We start from the raw sequence: 19185 nt of genomic DNA on the forward strand, positions 1-19185 counted from the left end.
TCCCCTCAGCAGTGTACTTCAGTCAATCTGCCTGTTCTGTTCCCTGCTCTGTCTCTGGTGAATCCTCTCAACCCCCCCCCCCTTACCTCTGGCCTGTACCCCAGCTCTTGTGTCCATAAATAAATCTTTTAAAAAAATTTCATACTATAGATTGCTCAGCTAAAATACCAACTACGTCTATGGTTTGGGTACTCTTTGTAAAAACACCTACAATTATGATGCAGTTATTTCAATAAATGACATTTTAAAAATTGTTATCAGCCGCATTAAGTATTAGGGTCTTCATAATATGTACAATTGGTGTTTTAAAAACACTTAAGGGTCCATTTCAAAATCCTGTGTGCGCCAGGTATCCAGATCTGACATTGGGTAAAATATGAAAAGTGAAGAAAAGGAAATGAAGAACAAAACATTCACCTGGCAAGGAAAGTAGATTTCCTTCTTACATGAAGCATTCTAAACTTCAGCAAATTTAAAAATCCCAAGGCAAAGGGAGACTTTTAGAAGTTACTACAATCAATTCATCGGAGAAACTGCATCATTCTCATCACAAATATTTATTGAGTGCCCATAGAACTTATGGCACCTTCACGGAGTTTACACAGCTTCACTTACACGACGACCTTGCCCTTAAGGAGCTTACAATCTAGTGTAAAGAAAGATGGAGAAATGCAGACGTGACAGAGCAATGACTGGACACTACAGACTGAAAATGACTACATGTAAAACACACTGCAAAATGTGAGTTAATGAAATAGCAAAGGTAATAGTAATGGATATATCTGTCTACCTGGGATAGTCAAGGTACAAAGAGTGAAGATGAGAAAACCAGGATGCAAAAAAGACACTTCCTAATTGCTTCCCCTATCTTTCCTTAACTGTTTGTAGGAGAAATGCGAGATGAGAACTATGAAGACAGAGAAAATAGGAAAAAGAAACTTCTCAGTACTCTTTTAGCACCTCTGATAGACTAGTTGATAGGTTGGAACAAAGTTACTCTTTAGGCACCACCCTAAACTACAGGGAAAAAAGGTCAAAACTAGTTCCTTGGTACCAGTTAAACAGTTGCATTAATGGTGCACCTTGAAGACTGCACTGGGAACCACTAGATCTGAGACAAAATACAACTGTTTATGGAGGGAGCACACTGTCAGAAGCAAAGGGAAATGGCTGGAGGTAGAAGGTACTCAAATAAGTAATAGGTAAGTTTTACATTAATGAGTTGAACAGTGGACAACCCCCAAAAAACATGAGTAGTTATACAGCAGGCCAGAGTAAGGCTATGTTGATTCCTTCTCAACCACACAAGCCCCCAAAATTTTTTTTCAAGAAAAACCTATTCAGAAAAGTCATAAATACCTACAGAGGAAAAAGGTTACAAGGATGGGGTAAAGACGGTTCACAAAGCAGGACACTGAATGAAACACCTAGATTGCAGGTAACAAGACTGAAAAAAAACCATAAAAAGCTTAGGGATCTAGCGAATTAATAGATATTCTTATACAGCTGTTGCAAAATAAATGTATGCAGATGAGGAACTCTTGGGCAGAGTGTAACAAGAAATTCAGCAGTTATACAAATCAGAGGTAAGATAAGGAAGGTAGGAGTCATATTTGAAGAGTAAGGGAAAAAGAAAAGTGGAAAGATTAGTTTGTGAACAATAAAACTGGAAGAACTAAGTCTGGAAAAGCTAAGAACCTGGAGTAAGCAGCAAATTTAGAGCTGCAAGATACAAAATTTGTGAAGGCAGAAATTGGGGCAAAAATATAAGCAAAGATGAGAGAGTTGCGCAGTCTTTTGGTAAGAGGTAGATCATAAAAATCTGTAGGGCAAGATTTACTTTTCTTCATACTCAGTTGCTCTTCTACATAAAGTAGTAGCTATCAAGTTTATAAACGCCACAGCTTGACATGGATATCCCGACTTAAACTGGTTACCTAAAGCACCTGAATTTAGAAGAAACATTCAACAATAATGGTATTATTAGATTTGTCTTAAGGAAAAGATAGCTACTCTACCTCCCTGTCAACTGTTGATGTGCTAGTTAATATGCAACATGACAGTCCACAGTTGCTTCTGATCACACCAAAATAAAACTTTACAAATCATTGCTTTACATGTTCCTTTAATTTAGGAATTTGTATTACAAGACTAACAATGTGCATCTTGACTTTAAAGATACCTATGCACAATTTTTATTATCATACTTACTAAAAAGCATGTAGCATATTTTTTTGTTTTAAAAAAAAAGGTTATTTTCTCCTTTAAATGTTCAAAATATCATTAGTTCTGGATTTGCTAGTACAATGTTTGGGAATATTGGTGAACAAATGTCTGGGAAAAGACTCCCCTTATATTATTGGCTGACATTTAATGAATTTTGCCACGAGAAAAATAAGATTTTAAAAATCCTCAAATATCCTGTCCTCCAAAACAGTCAACAATGGATCCTAACTTAACATATTTAGAGATAATCAACTAAATCTCTGGAGTTAACTGGTAGATAACTGCTTTTGACACATCTAAATTGACCTGTTCATCATCTTGGTATCTACAATATTTAGTACTCAGAAATATAAAAACTCAAGCTTCTCTAAATCATTTTTGCAAACACAGGTAGGAAAATGTGTTAATTTTTCTGCATTAGCTCAAATAAATGAATTTTTAAAATTTTAAGTTCAGCTTCAAATGGTATGGGGGCTGAAACCTGGGGCTTATCTGGCACTTCATAGCTGCCTGAACTTGAGTAAATCACCTTTTGGCAACTCTTATCACATAAAGTGTTAGGACAGACTTGTTTGCATTCCGAGATTCATGCACTTATAAGCCCCTTTCCCCCGCCCCCCAAAATCTGTATCTTGGAGAGAACTTGGTCCAAAGCTTTCATTGGTCTCTCACAGGTAACCTTGATTCAATAAATTTGCACTATTAGGGGAGCACTTCCAAATTGCTCAGATGTAAATACTGATATCTCCCTAGGGTAAATAGCACTCAACTTTAAGACAGCTCCTAAAATTCCCTGCTCAATTTTATACCCATTATAACCCCCTTCCCTCAAGTGCAGATAGCATCTATGAATATGATGGATAGCATCTATGACTAGGATACAGTATAGTGCAAAGGAGGGATTTTTGAAGTATTATGGATCAGTTTGGCTTTGAGATAATCAAAAAGGAGATTATCCTATGTTGGTCTGACTTAGGTGAGCCCTTTAAAAGGTTTAGGGCCTTCTAGGATTTTCCTGCAGGTCTTTAAGAAGCAATCAGTCGTGAAGTGTACAGCTGCAAGGAAGTGGATTCTGTCATTTGAGTATGTTAAGAGGACCCAAAACTGCAGATGAGGCTCTGAAAATCCTGAGGGTGCTAGACAGGATCTTGCAAAGTTGAATCTGAACTCCTGATACATGAATCAAATGTTATCATAAATTTGTGGTAATGTTATACAGTAACAGAAAATATATCACTTCTCTAAGTCAAACTTTCTTCTTAAGGGAAATGAGGCAGAGCAGAATCAAGAAGGGACATCCTATAAATTTACAATAAACTCAGTGATTTTATAATGAATTATATCTTTAAAGAAATGAAAAATCTATTAATTATATTCATGGAGGTCAGCCTAAATTATTTTAAATGATTAGTTGATAGTTCTAATTATAGGAATGCTCTGAGTTTGGTTCAGTAAAATGTGGGAAGTATTAATTCCATCATGATTCACAATTACTTAAGTCTTTGAAAATTAGAAAGGAAACAAATGTCTTTAAAGGTATTTTAAGACTAGGGCTACTCACACAGCTTCAATTAAGTTGTTTAAATTAGTTAACGGTGGTGAACTGTTAAGTGTGCTGAAAAGTTCTTCCTAGGATTCTATTAGGAAATCACTGTCCTTTATGAGACCATAGGTAGAAAATATTCAGACCATCAGCTAGACCATTCATGTTAATATGATCCACAGTATCAAATCATTTGATATACCATAAGCTCACTGGCTTTGAACCAGAGTTTGGTTTACTAAGAAACATGAATTGTACAAGTACTGTTTTGTTCCTTCTGGCAATTAAGTTTTCTGTAAAAACTATGTAGTCTTTCACGTGGAACCATGTTGAAGTTATAGTAATACTTAGTTTAAACTCAAGTTGTCTTTCTCAGTTCATTTTGCTGGAAAATTGGAGGAAGATCAAAACCTTGGTTTGGACAGGGAGAAAGCAGCAGCATAGATAGGGTGTTACCTGAATAAATCCAGTGGCTTAGAATATTAATACATCTATATTGAAATTACACAACTGAAGAAGTATCTTGTTATGTTGGTTCTTAGGTCAAAAGCTGAAGACAAGCTAATACAAGCCACTGCGTTATATTCTTTTACATGAGTGTAAAAAATCCACACAGCACACACACACATCCCATGTAAAACATTGCTTTAAGTTTTAATGTTTATTTCCCCAAGACAGCCTAGCCTGCACTCTACTTGGATAAATTTTACAAGCTAGTTTTCTGCTGCTTCTAGTTTTAAACTTTAACCATGTTTCTGATGACAAGGAATGCTGCAAAAATACTCTAGTTCAACAAAGAGTTATGATCACAAAATAATTTTTATCCATTCTACAGTGTTTCAGAATTACCAGTTGATTTTTAAACACAAAGTAGATATAGATGCTAATGGTGGCTAATCTGGTATGTTTCTTATAGCAAACTGTTGTTCATGCAACACTTGTGCTCAAAGGGGAAGGCACAGGATTTCCTACAATGAGCCACCTTATAAAGAGTTCTTTTTCGTACAAATTAATTTATGTCACATTTAATTTAGTGTGCATAACCTCAAAACTGAGGTATTATTCCAATTTATAAAAACCACTTGCATAACTTTTATGCAAGTTTTAAAAATACAAAGTTTTCTCCCTAAAGTGGCTCAAAATAGATTGTTCATGGCTGCCTACATCTAAGATAAAAAGATTCTAAAACAATTGAACAGATTAGGCATATTATTAAAGGTGTTCAAACCATTACTTGATTTGTACATCTACTCAAACCTCTTCATCGGTCTTTATTCAGCAGTACATATGCACCAAATTCCATTTTAGAAGTTTCCATATCATTTTCATAGAAAACAAAGTTTGAAAACAAGTAACATTTAAACACAGCACGGTATTCTACCACAACTGAAACTTTTTTCTTCTTCTTCTTTACAGGACTCAACAAAATCTAAAAATGAACTATGCTGTAGATTTACCTCATGCAAAGGTCTTTATGTTATCTCTGAAAATGAAAAGGATGGCTTTTTAAAGCACATTTTACTGTTTTATACTATTATGGCAACTTGTGTTACTGCAACACAGTCTATTTTGAGGGAAATTTATGATTTTTTTCATGCAAAAATCTACACAAATTAGTTTTGATGATATGGAAAGCTTTTCATAGCATCAAACATTCATCTGGTGCAAATGCACAGGGAAACCTTCCTGAAAAGTTTTCTGACTTGAGAAGCAACTAAAAAGCCATACTAGGTAAATAAAAACTAAAAAAAGAAAAAAAGAAAAAAAAAGAAAAAAAAAGAAAAGAAAAAAGGAAAGGGGTGGCAAAAGGGAAGAGGGGAAATAGAAAACACAGGCTGCAGAGTAAACCAATGTCTGCTGCTAAACCGGTCTTTGTTTTCATGTCCAGTGTACATTAACACTTATGATCTCATTTTAATGATTTACTAAGTTTGTTATCAGCCCCCTGAAGGCAAATCAAGCTTGCATGCGTTCACATACAGCACCACAACCACACTCTCGTACACAGTCACTCCAGGGCTAGGAGTCTACTTCATGGGTGAAGAGCCCTAGATTTGGAAGATGTACCTGGCTCTCCATCACTGAGCCAGACATTCATTCAGCATCGTCCATTCACACACTGCTTCGTAGCAAGGCCTGGGCTCACTTTCCTTTGACTTATATATGGGCATCCTATTCTCTTTTATGCTTACAAGGCTTGAAGATGACAGTACTGCATTTCCCCCTCAATTGGTATAGAGTAAGTCAATGTTCCTTCTCAGGCACTGAAGATCTGTGACCTGTAGCCCTTTTTCCTTTGAACAACCTAAATAAGCATTCATGTAAAGTTTTCGTTACATATTGCCACTCATTCTCACTCGCACCCACTCGCCATCTTGACCTCATTTGGGCATTTTCTGGATTCCAAATGAAATCTTCACATTTTCTTTCCCGATTTAATGCAGCAGCAGATCCCATGAGCCAAGCTTGATGGATCAAACCTTTTTATATATATGTATATATATATATGTATCTCAGTGCTGCATTGTACCTAACTTCCACAACATCTTTCTAAAACTGGAACCCTTCTGTTGGTACATTGGCAGATGAATTGAAACCAAATGTTCCACCTTGTATTGCCTCTGGAACAAGGCTAGGATCTTCATCAATCTAAGGGAAAAAAGAAACAAAGCGATGATTAATTTTCAAGTGCATAAACAGCACTACAGTAATATTCCCATTTTTCTTGAAAAAAGCATGTGACAAATGACAGATGACAAATACCAACATTATCTTACTATCCCTTTAAGGAGCTGCAAGGCTTTTTTCTTAAGGGTCACCAGAATGGGAGAAAACTTAAGAGAATATGCAAAATGGATCTTTTCTAAAAGAATCAAACATAACTAACAAACTGGAGATGGTCCTACATCTCAAACTGAGAGTACACTCACTATAATTTGCCTTATACCTTGGCAAATATACATAGTTATGTCATTTAAAAAAATTCTGCCAGCACTTTTACAGGCTAAATGTAACTTTGGTTATTTTTTTAAATAACAATTAGAAGTCACATTTGGGCTTAAAATAGCAACATAATAAAATAAAATGTTATATGCACTTTATATTTAAAAGTATTTTTGGAAACACCACAAAATTACAAACCTACAGTGTCATTCTGAGGAATACACCACATCATCTGAATGATAATTTGCACAATGTTAAGATAGTGAAAACCGAGCTGCATGTTAAGGTACTGGTATTAGAAATCCTAAGTCCTGTGTATACTCCTAATGCAAGTTAGGATACCCAAAAATCTCATGTGCTTAAAGCTAACTTTGAAAGAGTATGCTTTTTCTGGGTTTTATTTTTGATTTATTTAAAACTGGCATTTATATTCAAAATAGAACTTTAGTGTGATCATCTGTAAGTAAAACATCTATAATTTTCTAATTTTATCTTTGTCAGATTACATACTTGCTTAACAAAACTGTTTAATAACATTCCAGTCTTCTTTGATAGTGTTGAAAAGTCTGTGGTGGTAAGACTTAATCTTTTAAGCTTAGAAAATCATTCAAGAAATCCACTTGTGACTATACCTGATCATTGTAATTTTCTAAGGAATGATTACTTGAATTTTAGATTTACTTTTCCAAAGAGGCAATACTAAGAGTAAATTAGTACTTTAATTTCAACCATCACATATTGACAAACTGAAGATACTTTTATGTACTATATAGTATATAGTAATTTATCTTTCTTGATGACTTGTTTTTATTTTATCTATCTTCATGTTTGCTTTTGGTTACTAATCAAAAACAACAGTGACAATACATTCAATCATTGATTAAGTAATTACTGCCATACGGGACTTACTAAGGATATACAAGTATGATTACTTTGTCTATAAACATATTAGGCTATTATAAAAATATGAGAACTACAGAGATAGCAAGTGAAAATAAAGCCTGACTTGTCAGCGTAAAAAAAAAATAAATAAAATAAATCCTGATTTTCTTTGATCATCACAGATAAAGAAATTACTAGTTTTTAATGCCCTACAGGACCTAAAATATTATTTTTGTTCCTGCAACAGTAACATTATTGTCATATACCTATTTTAATTCTATTTTAAAAAAAACATATACATGGATGTTCTTCCTAGCTTACTATTATTTCATGCAGACTTTTATGTTTACACATAAAACTAAGGAAACTATAAAATTATTAAATACATCATCTGAAGAGAAGAACTGATCAATGATCTCATAGGCCAATTTGTAGATGTCTTCATTTTCATGATTTTGAAGTTGTTCAATTTTCTCCAGTCCTGCAAGAAATTTTAAGAAGCAAAACAATGATAATATTTAGAAGTAGTGACAAAAAAATTACAATAAACTTGGTATCACATAACCCAATTTTTAGATTGCAAATCTATAGTTTTGAGAATCTATTCTAAAGGTGCATTATAAAAAAAGATTTTATGCTCAAAGATGTATTTCAAAAAGTTAACCACCTATTTAATTGCATGTAATTTTTTAGGTAAGCAATGAGGTTATCTATTAAGTAGAATACCATATAACCAATGTTTATAAGGAGTAGTAACATGTAAAATTGCTTTTGTTTGTTAAAAGTGAAAGATTTTTTTTTCTATTTCCAGTGTCTAAAGATTTTCTAGTGAGCATACATTAAAAAAAAAATTAAGATTAAGAATTAATCTTAATTATTAAGAATTATTTAATATGAATGGAAAAAGATCAAGATCAACGACAGAATTTCAGGGGATAAACACAATTTACCCTGTGAACATTAATGAAATTATGAAAGTAGAAACACTAAAAAAGAACACACGAACTTGTTGATACACAAAGTGAGTCTTGTCTTGTTTTATGGGGATAGTTCATTTTAAATCTCTAAAGTACAGTGAAATTTCCCATTCAAGAGTGTTTTTCCTTTACCTATTCCTAAAGTGGAGAAAGTTGTTTTGGGACTTGTTTCTTACTCTACACGCCTTCCTTCTGGGGTCTTTTCATTTAAAAAGTTAGCTACTACACACAGGGCTGAGGATTTGCAAATCTATAGTTTTATAAATGCCTGAACAATAATTCTGCCAGGACATTTCGCAGGCACCTAAAACTCAAAATGTCTAAAGCAATTTGTTATTGCCTTTCCCTCATCAAACTGAGCATTCTACTATATTCTACTTGGTGATACTCAACTTGAAATGTCAGAGTAAGGAAGAGCCTTTCCCTTAACACTCCACAATCAAATCTCAGAACCTCAAAGTTCATCCATTTCTTGAATCTTACCAAATTCCCTGACTTCATTTACCATGGCTGGACTTTTATACACTTTCCTAATTGATTTCCTGTCTTCTGTCTGCACAATCTAGTCCCACTTATATCCACATTCCATTAAAACACATCCATCCTTAGGCAAAAATCTTCCAATGGCTTGTCATACCCTACAGCATAATCTATTGGGAAACTTATAAAATACAGATTCTGGAGCCTCACCTTCACTGAGGTGGGTAATATGCAACATCTGTATTTTAACTTCAATATATAAAAGTAATTTTTAATAATTAAAATGTTTACATAAGAAAAAAGATAGTGAAAAAATTTTAACTATGCCTGTTTTTAATTTTTCTGGTATTCATGTCCTAATTAATTAGTTCCCTAACGTTATTTCCCATTTCTTATTACTAACTTAGTAGTTCTGCGTTATTTTCATCGTTACTTAAGTAACTTTAAAAAATACTATTTCTCAGTAATTTTCAAGCTGCTGAACCCTCCACTATATTGCAAATGTAGATTCCCCTATTCCTATAGTTATAACCCTCCTTTCATTTAATTCTTAATTTCTATCAGAAATACCTTTACTTTTAATGTTAAGCTCATCCAGGTTGATACCCCAATTTGAGACTTCCATGTTCTGCTTCATGTTAATTCTGAGTTGAAAGCTAAGATGTAGAGACACTCCAGGTGTCTCTGGGCTTTGGTATTCAACCAGATTTGGGAACCACTGCCCCAAAGTATAAATATCTGCTATGCCAAAAAGTTTGTAAGACTGCTTATTGGCTATGTCTCCAGTCTCACATATGGGCAGTTTCTACCCCATACTTTGAGATTCAGCAACACTGAACTACTTATAATTTGCTGAATGCTATTTCTCACCTCAGACTTTGCTCATGGTGTTATCTCTGCCTGGAACACCTTTCATCCCTTTTTACTTTATTAATCCTTATTCATCTCTCAAAATCCAGCTCAGGTGTCACTTCCTGCTTCTTCCAGGATGGATTAGGTATTTCATTTTGTTGTACATTTCTATTAGGGTAATTAGCACATTAAATCAGTTCATATTTATCTCCATGACTAGACTACATGCCTTGAGAGCAAGGACTGTGTGGTGTTTACCACTGTCTTTCCAGTACCTTAGCACAGTGCCTGTTCAATATATGGCAGCAAGTCAGTTACCTAAGAATATGCAAGTAGCTGAGCAGGACTGTACATATAGAACATAGAATTTACTTTATTCTGTTACTTGATTATCTAAGACAGAAAAATACAGAAGTGCTATATTAGTCAGAAAATAAAAATAGTTACAAAAAGAACATTAAAATTTGGAATAACAGTTTACAATAAACTTACCTCCACATTCTTCTATAAGATTGGCTATGGTTTCTGCCTCGTCTTCAGCCATTTTTAATATATTACTTAGTCCATCAAGTACTACCTGCACAACTTGTGCATCTTTTACTGTCAGCAAATTGCAAAAAGGTGGGATAACATTTTGTTGGATTAGGTAAGCCACCTGAAGAACAAAAACATGATGATAAAATAAACATTAGTGAACTTTATTTATGTACTATATTTCTCTCACTGAGAAAATTATGATTTTGAAATTCTGAGTATGAAAATATGATTTTATCTCTCACATGTTTAAAGTTAAGACTGTATTAGTTTAGGGCCTCCTTGGTGGCACAGGGGTTCAAGTCTTAGCGCTATCAAGCTATCACCAGCCATTTCGGCATGAGTTCAATCCCAGACCAGGGAGCAGACCCACATGATACAGCAGACCTCTCCTGTCTCGCCCTCTGGTTCCCTCAGTAGTGTGTTTCAGTAGATCTACCTGTTCTGCTCCCCACTCTATCTCTGGTGAATCATTTCACTCTTGCACCTCTGGCCTCCACCCCAGTTCTTGTATGGATAAATAAAAGATAAATTTTTTAAAAAAGATTTATTTATTTATACAAGCACTGGGTACAGTCAGAAGTGTGGGAGGGTGAGAGGATTCACCAGAGCCAGAGCAGGGAACAGAACAGGTAGACTGACGAAATACACTGCTGAGGGGAGCAGCGGGCGCAACAGGAGAGGTCTGCGTGCCATATGGACCCTAGCTGGTGGCCGGGGATCGAACCGGTGCAGCAGAGGCTGTGGGCAGCTTCGCAGCCCAGCGCTCAACCACTGCGCCACCAGGGGAGGCCCAATAAATAAATAAATAAATAAATAAATCTTCATTAAAAAAAAAATTAAGGTTTAACCTGTTCTTTTTAATGTAGTAAGTATACTTTTTTTAGAACTTGGGGGGAAAAAAATGAAATGAATTACTCAACTTTATATAAAATATTCTTTGCCAAAAGGAGTAGTTTCTTCAAAGATCTTTCCTCCAAAAAGGGAACCCTCTTACTTTGCTGATGGGAATGCAAACTTGTCCCACCACTATGGCAAGCTGTGTGGGGTTCCTCAAATTACTAAAACTGCAGCTACCACATGACCCAGAGACTCCACTCCTAGGAATCTACCCAAAGGATACAAAAAACATTAATTCAAAAGGAAACTTGCATGCCTATGTTTATTGCAGCACTACTTGAGATGTGGGAACTAAGCACTAAGATACGGGAACAATCTAAATGCCCAAAAGCAGATAACTGAATCAAGATGATGTGGTACATATATACAATAAAATACTATTCAGCAATTGAAAAAGACAAACTCATGCCATTTGCAGATGGATGGAACTCAGTGAAATAAATCAGAAGGAAAAAAGAAAAGAGTGGATGTTCTCACTTATAGGAGGAATACAGGGAATCTGAACAAAGGGTTAAAAAAAAAAAGAGATACAAAACTTGCAGGAAAACTATAGATCTGAGGCAGACAGCAGGTAGATGGGTCAAAAACCACACCAAGGGACTGTGGTGATGGTTCACGGGGACTACACACAAGCATAGAAATCATCTATTATACAAAGTTAAACAATACTGTAAGAAAATAAAAATTTTTTTCCATTAAGAAATTATGAAATCAGTGAAGAGTCTGCATATATTTTTTTAAACTATAATTACTCAATGTGAGGGCATCCAATGGCTCTTTGCTGTAAACATTTTGTACTTTTATATAACACCTGCCAGCTTCTCAATTCACTATTCTATTTGTTCCAGTATATTTTCAAAGTATTTTTCAATCATTTATATATTTTGTTAGTTAGGCTGCTATTTCCATGCATTATTTTTATATTCTGCTCTGTACCCATATTTAACTGGATTCCTTAGCTCACACCAAACCCTAGTTTATTTGTGACAATTAGTAGTTTATCAGCTCCAAATTTACCCTTTCCACCTATCTGTGAAACATATCTGGGAATCTTAAAACTTACTTTCTTTTTGTAGTTGGTACAATGTTAAGCTATGTCACCCATACAACTTTGAGAGTGAGAGTCACTTTGAATTTTATACCCTGGACACATCAAATTTTTCACTTTGGTTCCCCGTCTCAACCCTTCTGGTTGAGTTTTAGTTCCTTGTTTGGTTTGCAGCTGGTAAATTTTTGTTCTTATCGTTTGTTTGCTTTCTTTTTCTGTAGTTAAGTCACAAAACACCACTTTTGCTATTATTTTATTTTTTTGAAGATTTATTTATTGATGCATATAAGAACTGGGGTACAGGCCAGTGGTGTGAGAGGACTCACCAGAGACAGAATGGGGAACAGGCAGATCTACTGAAATACACTGCTGAGGGGAGCAGCGGAGAGGCAGGAAAGGTTTGCCACACCATGAGAGTTGATCCCTGGCTGGCAGGGGAATCGAACTCGTGCTGCAGTGGCTGGCGAGAGCTTCACAGTAGTGTCTTTAGCCCCTGCGCCACTAGGGACACCCGCCTGCTATTACTTTAAATGATGATTTACTGAAATATAAATCCAACTTATTTTACCAGTTTTCAGAAATAAGTAAGAGCTAAACTTACTTGATCTTTCCTTCCACTAATTGTTAAGTTACTTATGGCCCAAGCAGCTTCTTTCTGAGTGCCAAAATCCCCCTGTGAAAGTAGAGCAAAGTCAAAAATTGCAATCAAATGTAAACTGGAAAAATGTTTTGAAAATTTTCAACTCTTATTTTCCCAGGCTACCTTCTAGCTCTTCTACATACATACATAATTTTTACATATGTGAAGTTAAAATAAAGTATCCCTTAAACACACAGCAAAGTTTAAAAGATGATAATGTTCACCATCAGTGAGACTGTTATAAAGATATCATTCTTACACACTGCCTTTCAAATACAACTGATAAAAAGCCTTATCATTTAGTAATCTCACCTTTGAAAATTTACCAAGAAAATAAAGTAATATTATGTATCTTTCTGCATAATTTCTCAACTCACAGCAGTACTTAACAATCAAAAAGTAAAAGCAACCAAGATTCTCAACAGGGGAATAAATGATGTAATACAGTTAATCTAAAAATAAATAAGCAACTGTTAAATATTAAGACGGCAAAATAAGAGGAATAAAAATTCAAAGTGCAACAGGATAGCTGTTGTTATTTATCAGATTGATAAAATACAAATATTTGATGGTGAAGCTGATAAGAAGGCAAAATGGCACAATTCTTATAGAGGGGGTGAGCATTAGATAGTAAAAATTTACACATATGACTATTATTAGAGCTAGTAATCATAAATGTAACCTAATAAAGGCATGGAAAACATCCATAGTCTTTTAAGTAAAATACTGGAAACATCTTAAGATCACAAAATAACAAATTAATTGACTATATTACAGTACATCCATATAGTGGAGTACTGTGATGCTACAAAAGGATAAACGAAAGGAATAAGGATGCTTTTTACATAGTGTTATTATATGGGAGTGATCTCCATGAAAAAAGAAATATATAAAACTTTTTAAAAGGCAGTGCAAGAATATATAGCAGGCCACCCTCTGTGTAAAAATGAGTGAAAACAGGCAGTTGCTTATATTTAAAGAAGAAGCAATGAAAGTATAAACCCAAAACTAATAAAATGATAGCTTCCCATAAAGGAAGAGAGAGAATAGGGAGGAATGGATGAAAATGGAAGTAGACTTGGTGTATTTAGCTTGAAAACAATGTATGTATTTTTCACTTGGAAACCATATAAATGTTTTATATAACCTAAACCAGAATTAAAATAAAAAACTAAAGTAACTCCCCCAAATTAAAAAGTGAGTGGCAATGTGGTCTTATCATTTTGATAATTTTAAATTATAATATCTCAACACATAAAGCACATAATTTAGTCCATGTTTAAACATTTTTAGCACAAGAGAAAAAAGGATGAAAATATCAAAGACACAATAAAAACAGTTATCCTAAATACCCAGTAATGACTGAGAGCTTCCTTTTTTTTTAAAAAAGATTTATTTATTTATTTATTTACTTATACAAGCACTGGGTATAGTCAGAAGCACGGGAGGGTGAGAGAATTCACCAGAGCCAGAGTGGGGAGCAGAGCAGGCAGAAGGACTGAAGTACAATGCTGAGGGGAGCAGCGGGTGGCAGGAGAGGTCTCCATGCCATGCGGGACCCTCCTCTGGTGGCCGTGGAGCAGCCGGGGATCGAACCGGTGCTGCAGAGGCGGCGGGCTGTTTCGCAACCCAGCGCTCAACCGCTGCACCACCGGGGAGGCCCTGATAGTTTCCTTTTTGATGTTTCTTAGGAATGCTCACGTTCATGAGATTACAATATATTTTTTACTTTCTAAAATAAAATACATTCTCACCTATTTTGTTCATTCAGGCCTGGAAACAAAGATGGCCTTATAGCAATGATCATCTTTAAAACCTGAACCATGACTTAAAGAACACCCACTACAAAAAAGGAGGCAGGGTTCCCTGAGGAAAAAGTAATTCTAGCTCTAGGTCAGAAAATTCAAGGAAAGCCAGGGACTCATGTAATATCCAAAAGGTAGGAAGCGCTCAAAGTTAACTACATTGATGTAAGAAAGATTAGACACCAACTTTAAGTAGTTCCCACTAGTAAGTGACAATGTGAGTCAGAAAGAATTAACCACCATAAAGAACTAAAATTTATAAAATATAAATAAAAATCTGTAATTTTCCTATGACAATAAAAACTGCCCTTGGTCTCCTTTTGAGGTAGCTAGGGAACCATTTTATTTTAAAAATAAAAATCAAGACTATCTTGCCTTTTCTCTAGGAAATATATTTCACAGTAAACCAATAGCCAAGAAAAAACTCTTTATTAGAAGAATCAAGAGTAATACATTAAGAATGAAACACAAAATCAGAAAGTTGCCATTTTGCAGTTCCTAGAAATATGAGGGATCTAAGCCATGAATCAATGACTGCCTAAAAACCATTAGGTGAAAGACTGATGGACACTGCCTATTTAGTTGGAATAGGCTCATTCATCAATCTTAGTATTACTAGATGTAGTGACAGTGTCTCCTATTGTGCATGATTAGCAAGTACAGCAGTGCCTTAAGTATTCTTGCCTAAAAAGCGGATCTATTAGTTTATAGGAAACATGGAGGAAAAGACACAATAGCTTCTCTTTAATTACAAATCCATGTTCAGAAATACCCTTACGTTGGATTGTGAAATTTTAAATTATCTTTTCCCTCAAACATTAGTGTAATGTTTGACACAGCATTAGAGTTGACACAGCTTTCAATCAGATAGAATACATAAAACTTGCTGTTTGGTGTTGGGCAATTTGCCAATACCTTAGTTTCTTCATCTGCCACATGGGAAGAATTCTTAATCTCATAAAAATTAGAGTAGTAAATGAGGTAACATATGTGAAGTGTATAGAACAATATATAGCATTTTGAATTAGTAGTATTAATATTAATTTTTAATAAATCCCATGATAATAGTAATTTTGGAAAAAGAGTGACACAGAAGGGTCAGTGGTTTCCAAAATGAAATGCTACTTACATATAAAATCTACTGAGAAGATTTAATATTAACAATACTTTATTATAGTATTCATGTTTCTTTATAAGCCCTACCTAAACAAACAGAAAAATATATATTCACATCATCTGTTGCGTTTAAATCCCCTTCCTCTTACTTAGAGATACACAAGATAATCATCTTACCTTATCCAAAAGGTGTATTATCATTGGTACAAGATTGGCGTCAATTACTGCCTGAACCTGCTGCTGATTTCCTGCTGTGATGTTGGAGAGGAACCACACTGCTTCCTGTAGAACAAAGTCTCTTCAACATTTCTCATTTTTAAAAATAAAATCTGCATCTGAACTAAGAACACACATTTACTACAATATCCAAATGGCTTTATTGTGGAATGAGCTCCAAAATAAAAGCTTTAGAACTCTTAACTCCTTCATTCCCTTTCCACATTTTCTTTGGCCCTAATCCAAATCATAATGAACTAATAACCTTTCCAAAGAATTGTGGAAAGCAGTTTTCTCAAACATAAGCTCCAAAGAAGCTTGGCTGAACAAACAAGGGATCAATGAACTGAAATACAAATCCTAAAACTATTGTAAGTGATATTTAGCACCTCCCTCACAGAATAGTGCTTTACTCTCTTTTCTCATCAAGAGTCCTAGCCAAAGCAGATCAATCTTAATTATCCATGACAATGGAGTCATGAAACATGAAATACTGGGTTGCATGTAGTTCGCTTATTTGTACTTGTCATTCACTGCATCCTTTCTCTCAAGAGCTAAAGTGAAACCAGTTATTTGATTCCTTTATTGGTCTACTTTAACGATCTTTTCATGCTACCCCTTTACAACACAACCACACTACTTCTACCAAGACAAAGGTAGTCCCAGGTGTTTTACAAGTTTTGTAGAAAATAAAACACAGTTTATATGAAGCAAGATGAAATACCTACCATTCTAAGTAGGATATTATTATGACTTATCAAACTAAGAAATTTATTACATGTACCAATTTACTAAAGGAGAACATTTCCTCTACTAAAAAACTGGTAAACAAGTTATACTCCACTAACAACTAATACTAGTTAGTGTGTAATAGGCTCTTTTGGATCAGATCACAGGACCATTTATTATGAACCTGTTAGAGATTTTAGGGTGCTAGGCTACTTAGGTGAGCTGTTCTTAAGGTATAATCATCGGCAATGTTGTATTGACAACTTATGTGTTTCTACAACAGCCTCAGATGCACTCCAATATCAGCATCACCAGTCAGTGCCCCCTTTCCATAGCCTTCACGAACATGCACACACACAAGCGCACACACACACACCCTTTAAAATATTAAACTTAACTTACATATTAAAAATTTCCAATCATACAACATTCAGCACCCAATTATCTCTATTTCATCATTTCCAAGAGAGCCAAATTCACATTTCATACAGCTGGCTTGTTTTATATATGGAAAATATTCACCAGTTCATGTTATAGAATATTTCACTTTTTCTTGATATCTAAATGAGAGTTTATATTAATAATCATTCACAGACACTTCTGAGTCCCTAAATTTTACAAATTAAAAAACTGCTGATAAATTTAAATAGCATATTTTCATATGCTAGTTATTAAACAGTATTTTAAAATACTTACTTTATTAATTTTCTCTTTGGGATGTGTCAGAAGTGCTGGGAAGTGTGAAAGAGCATCACAATTCAAAACTACTTGTGTTTGCTCATCAGTTCCAGTAACAATGTTGCCCACAGCTCGAAGTGCCGCAGTCTGCAACAAAAAAAATTTAATGAGATGTTGTTCTATGTGAAATATTCCTTATTACCACAAAGGTGTGTTAAGGAGTTATAAGGTTCACTCATTCATGCCAACCTATCCTTTGAGCAAGATGTGTCAGATACTGATTTAAGGACAAAGGAGTGAAAGGACAATACAACCTCAGTTCAGAGGGAGCCTTATATTACTGAAGATACCCAAGTGAAAAAGGTTAATTTTACATTAACAGTTAGTGGAAAAGACAGTACTTTAAATTTCAGATTTAGCGTTTCATTAATTTAAGGAAAAAAATGTCTTTAGGAAGAAAATCAGAAGCCTATTTAACATATTTCACCACCAAGTTAAAAAATAACTCTTGGTAAGTTTTTCCTTTTACTAAACCACTCAGGATTTTTGTTTGTTTGTTTTTAAATTATGATTATTAAGGTAACATTGGTTTATAGCACTGTATATATTTTAGGGTCAGGTTCACACCTCTAAAATTTTTTGAGATAATTTACTTACCATAAAATTCACCCTTTCAAAGGGTATGAATCATATCACTAGCATATAATTATATTACTAACATATAATTGAAGAACATTTTCATGAACCCAAAAAAGAATTATCTGTACCCCTTTGCATAATCCTAACTCCCAGGCCCCTGGCAAACACTATGCTCATCTCTATTTTCCTACTCTGCACATTTCATATAATTGGTTTCATATAATTGGATCAAACAGTAGATGGCTTTTGTGTCTGGCTTCTTTCACTCAACATAATGATTTCAAGGTCCAACCATGTTGCACCTGGAATTAACATTTCATTCCTTTTCGTGGCGAAATAACATTCTACTATACAGATATACCACATTTTATCCAACCATTCATTAGCTGAGAGATTATTTCGACTGTTTCCACTTCTCAGCTATTATAAATGTTATTGCCATGGACATCTGTGTACAAATCTGTGTGTGAATTTATTTTCAGTTCTATTGGGTACATACTTTGGAGTGGAATTGCTGGGTCACATGATCATTCTATGTATAACGTTTTGAGGCACTGTCAAGCTTTTCAAGGAGATGACACCATTTTATATACCCACCAAAAGTGTATGAAAATTATTTCTCTACATTCTTGTCAACACTTGTTATTACTGACTTTTTGATTACTGTCATTCTGGTGGGTGGTAAGTGGTATTTCAATTGCCGTTTGAATAGCATTTCCTTAATACCTTAATTAAGTTCACCATTTTGTGTGTTTGTTTCCTCTGAATAACTGTACTTGAGTATTCCTATATTTTGAATTAGTTATCTTTTTATTGTTGAATTTTTAAGAGTTATTTGTGTATTTTGGATAGGAACCCCTTTTTTGGATACATGATTTGCAAATACTCTCTCCTGACCGGCAGAGTGTCTTTCCATTTATTTAGGTCTTAATTTCCTTTTTTTTTTTTAAAAAAGATTTATTTATTTACACAAGCAC

General features: G+C 34.5%; 1 protein-coding gene across 1 annotated transcript in view; it reads right to left on the reverse strand.

The window, feature by feature from the left end:
* Positions 1 to 6319: 6319 nt before the first annotated feature.
* The window catches only part of KPNA4 (karyopherin subunit alpha 4), a gene marked incomplete at both ends in the record, with an annotated part of 52658 nt that continues 39792 nt past the window's right edge, over positions 6320 to 19185 (reverse strand). Inside the window, 6 exons of the mRNA XM_084231545.1 lie at positions 6320 to 6418; positions 7981 to 8075; positions 10396 to 10558; positions 12987 to 13058; positions 16124 to 16228; positions 17588 to 17716. Coding sequence (XP_084087671.1) covers positions 6320 to 6418; positions 7981 to 8075; positions 10396 to 10558; positions 12987 to 13058; positions 16124 to 16228; positions 17588 to 17716 — 663 coding nt within the window. The remainder of the gene's footprint in view (positions 6419 to 7980; positions 8076 to 10395; positions 10559 to 12986; positions 13059 to 16123; positions 16229 to 17587; positions 17717 to 19185) is intronic.

This window comes from Talpa europaea, assembly GCF_964194135.1.
Source record: "Talpa europaea genome assembly, chromosome: 4".
NCBI lineage: Eukaryota > Metazoa > Chordata > Mammalia > Eulipotyphla > Talpidae > Talpa > Talpa europaea.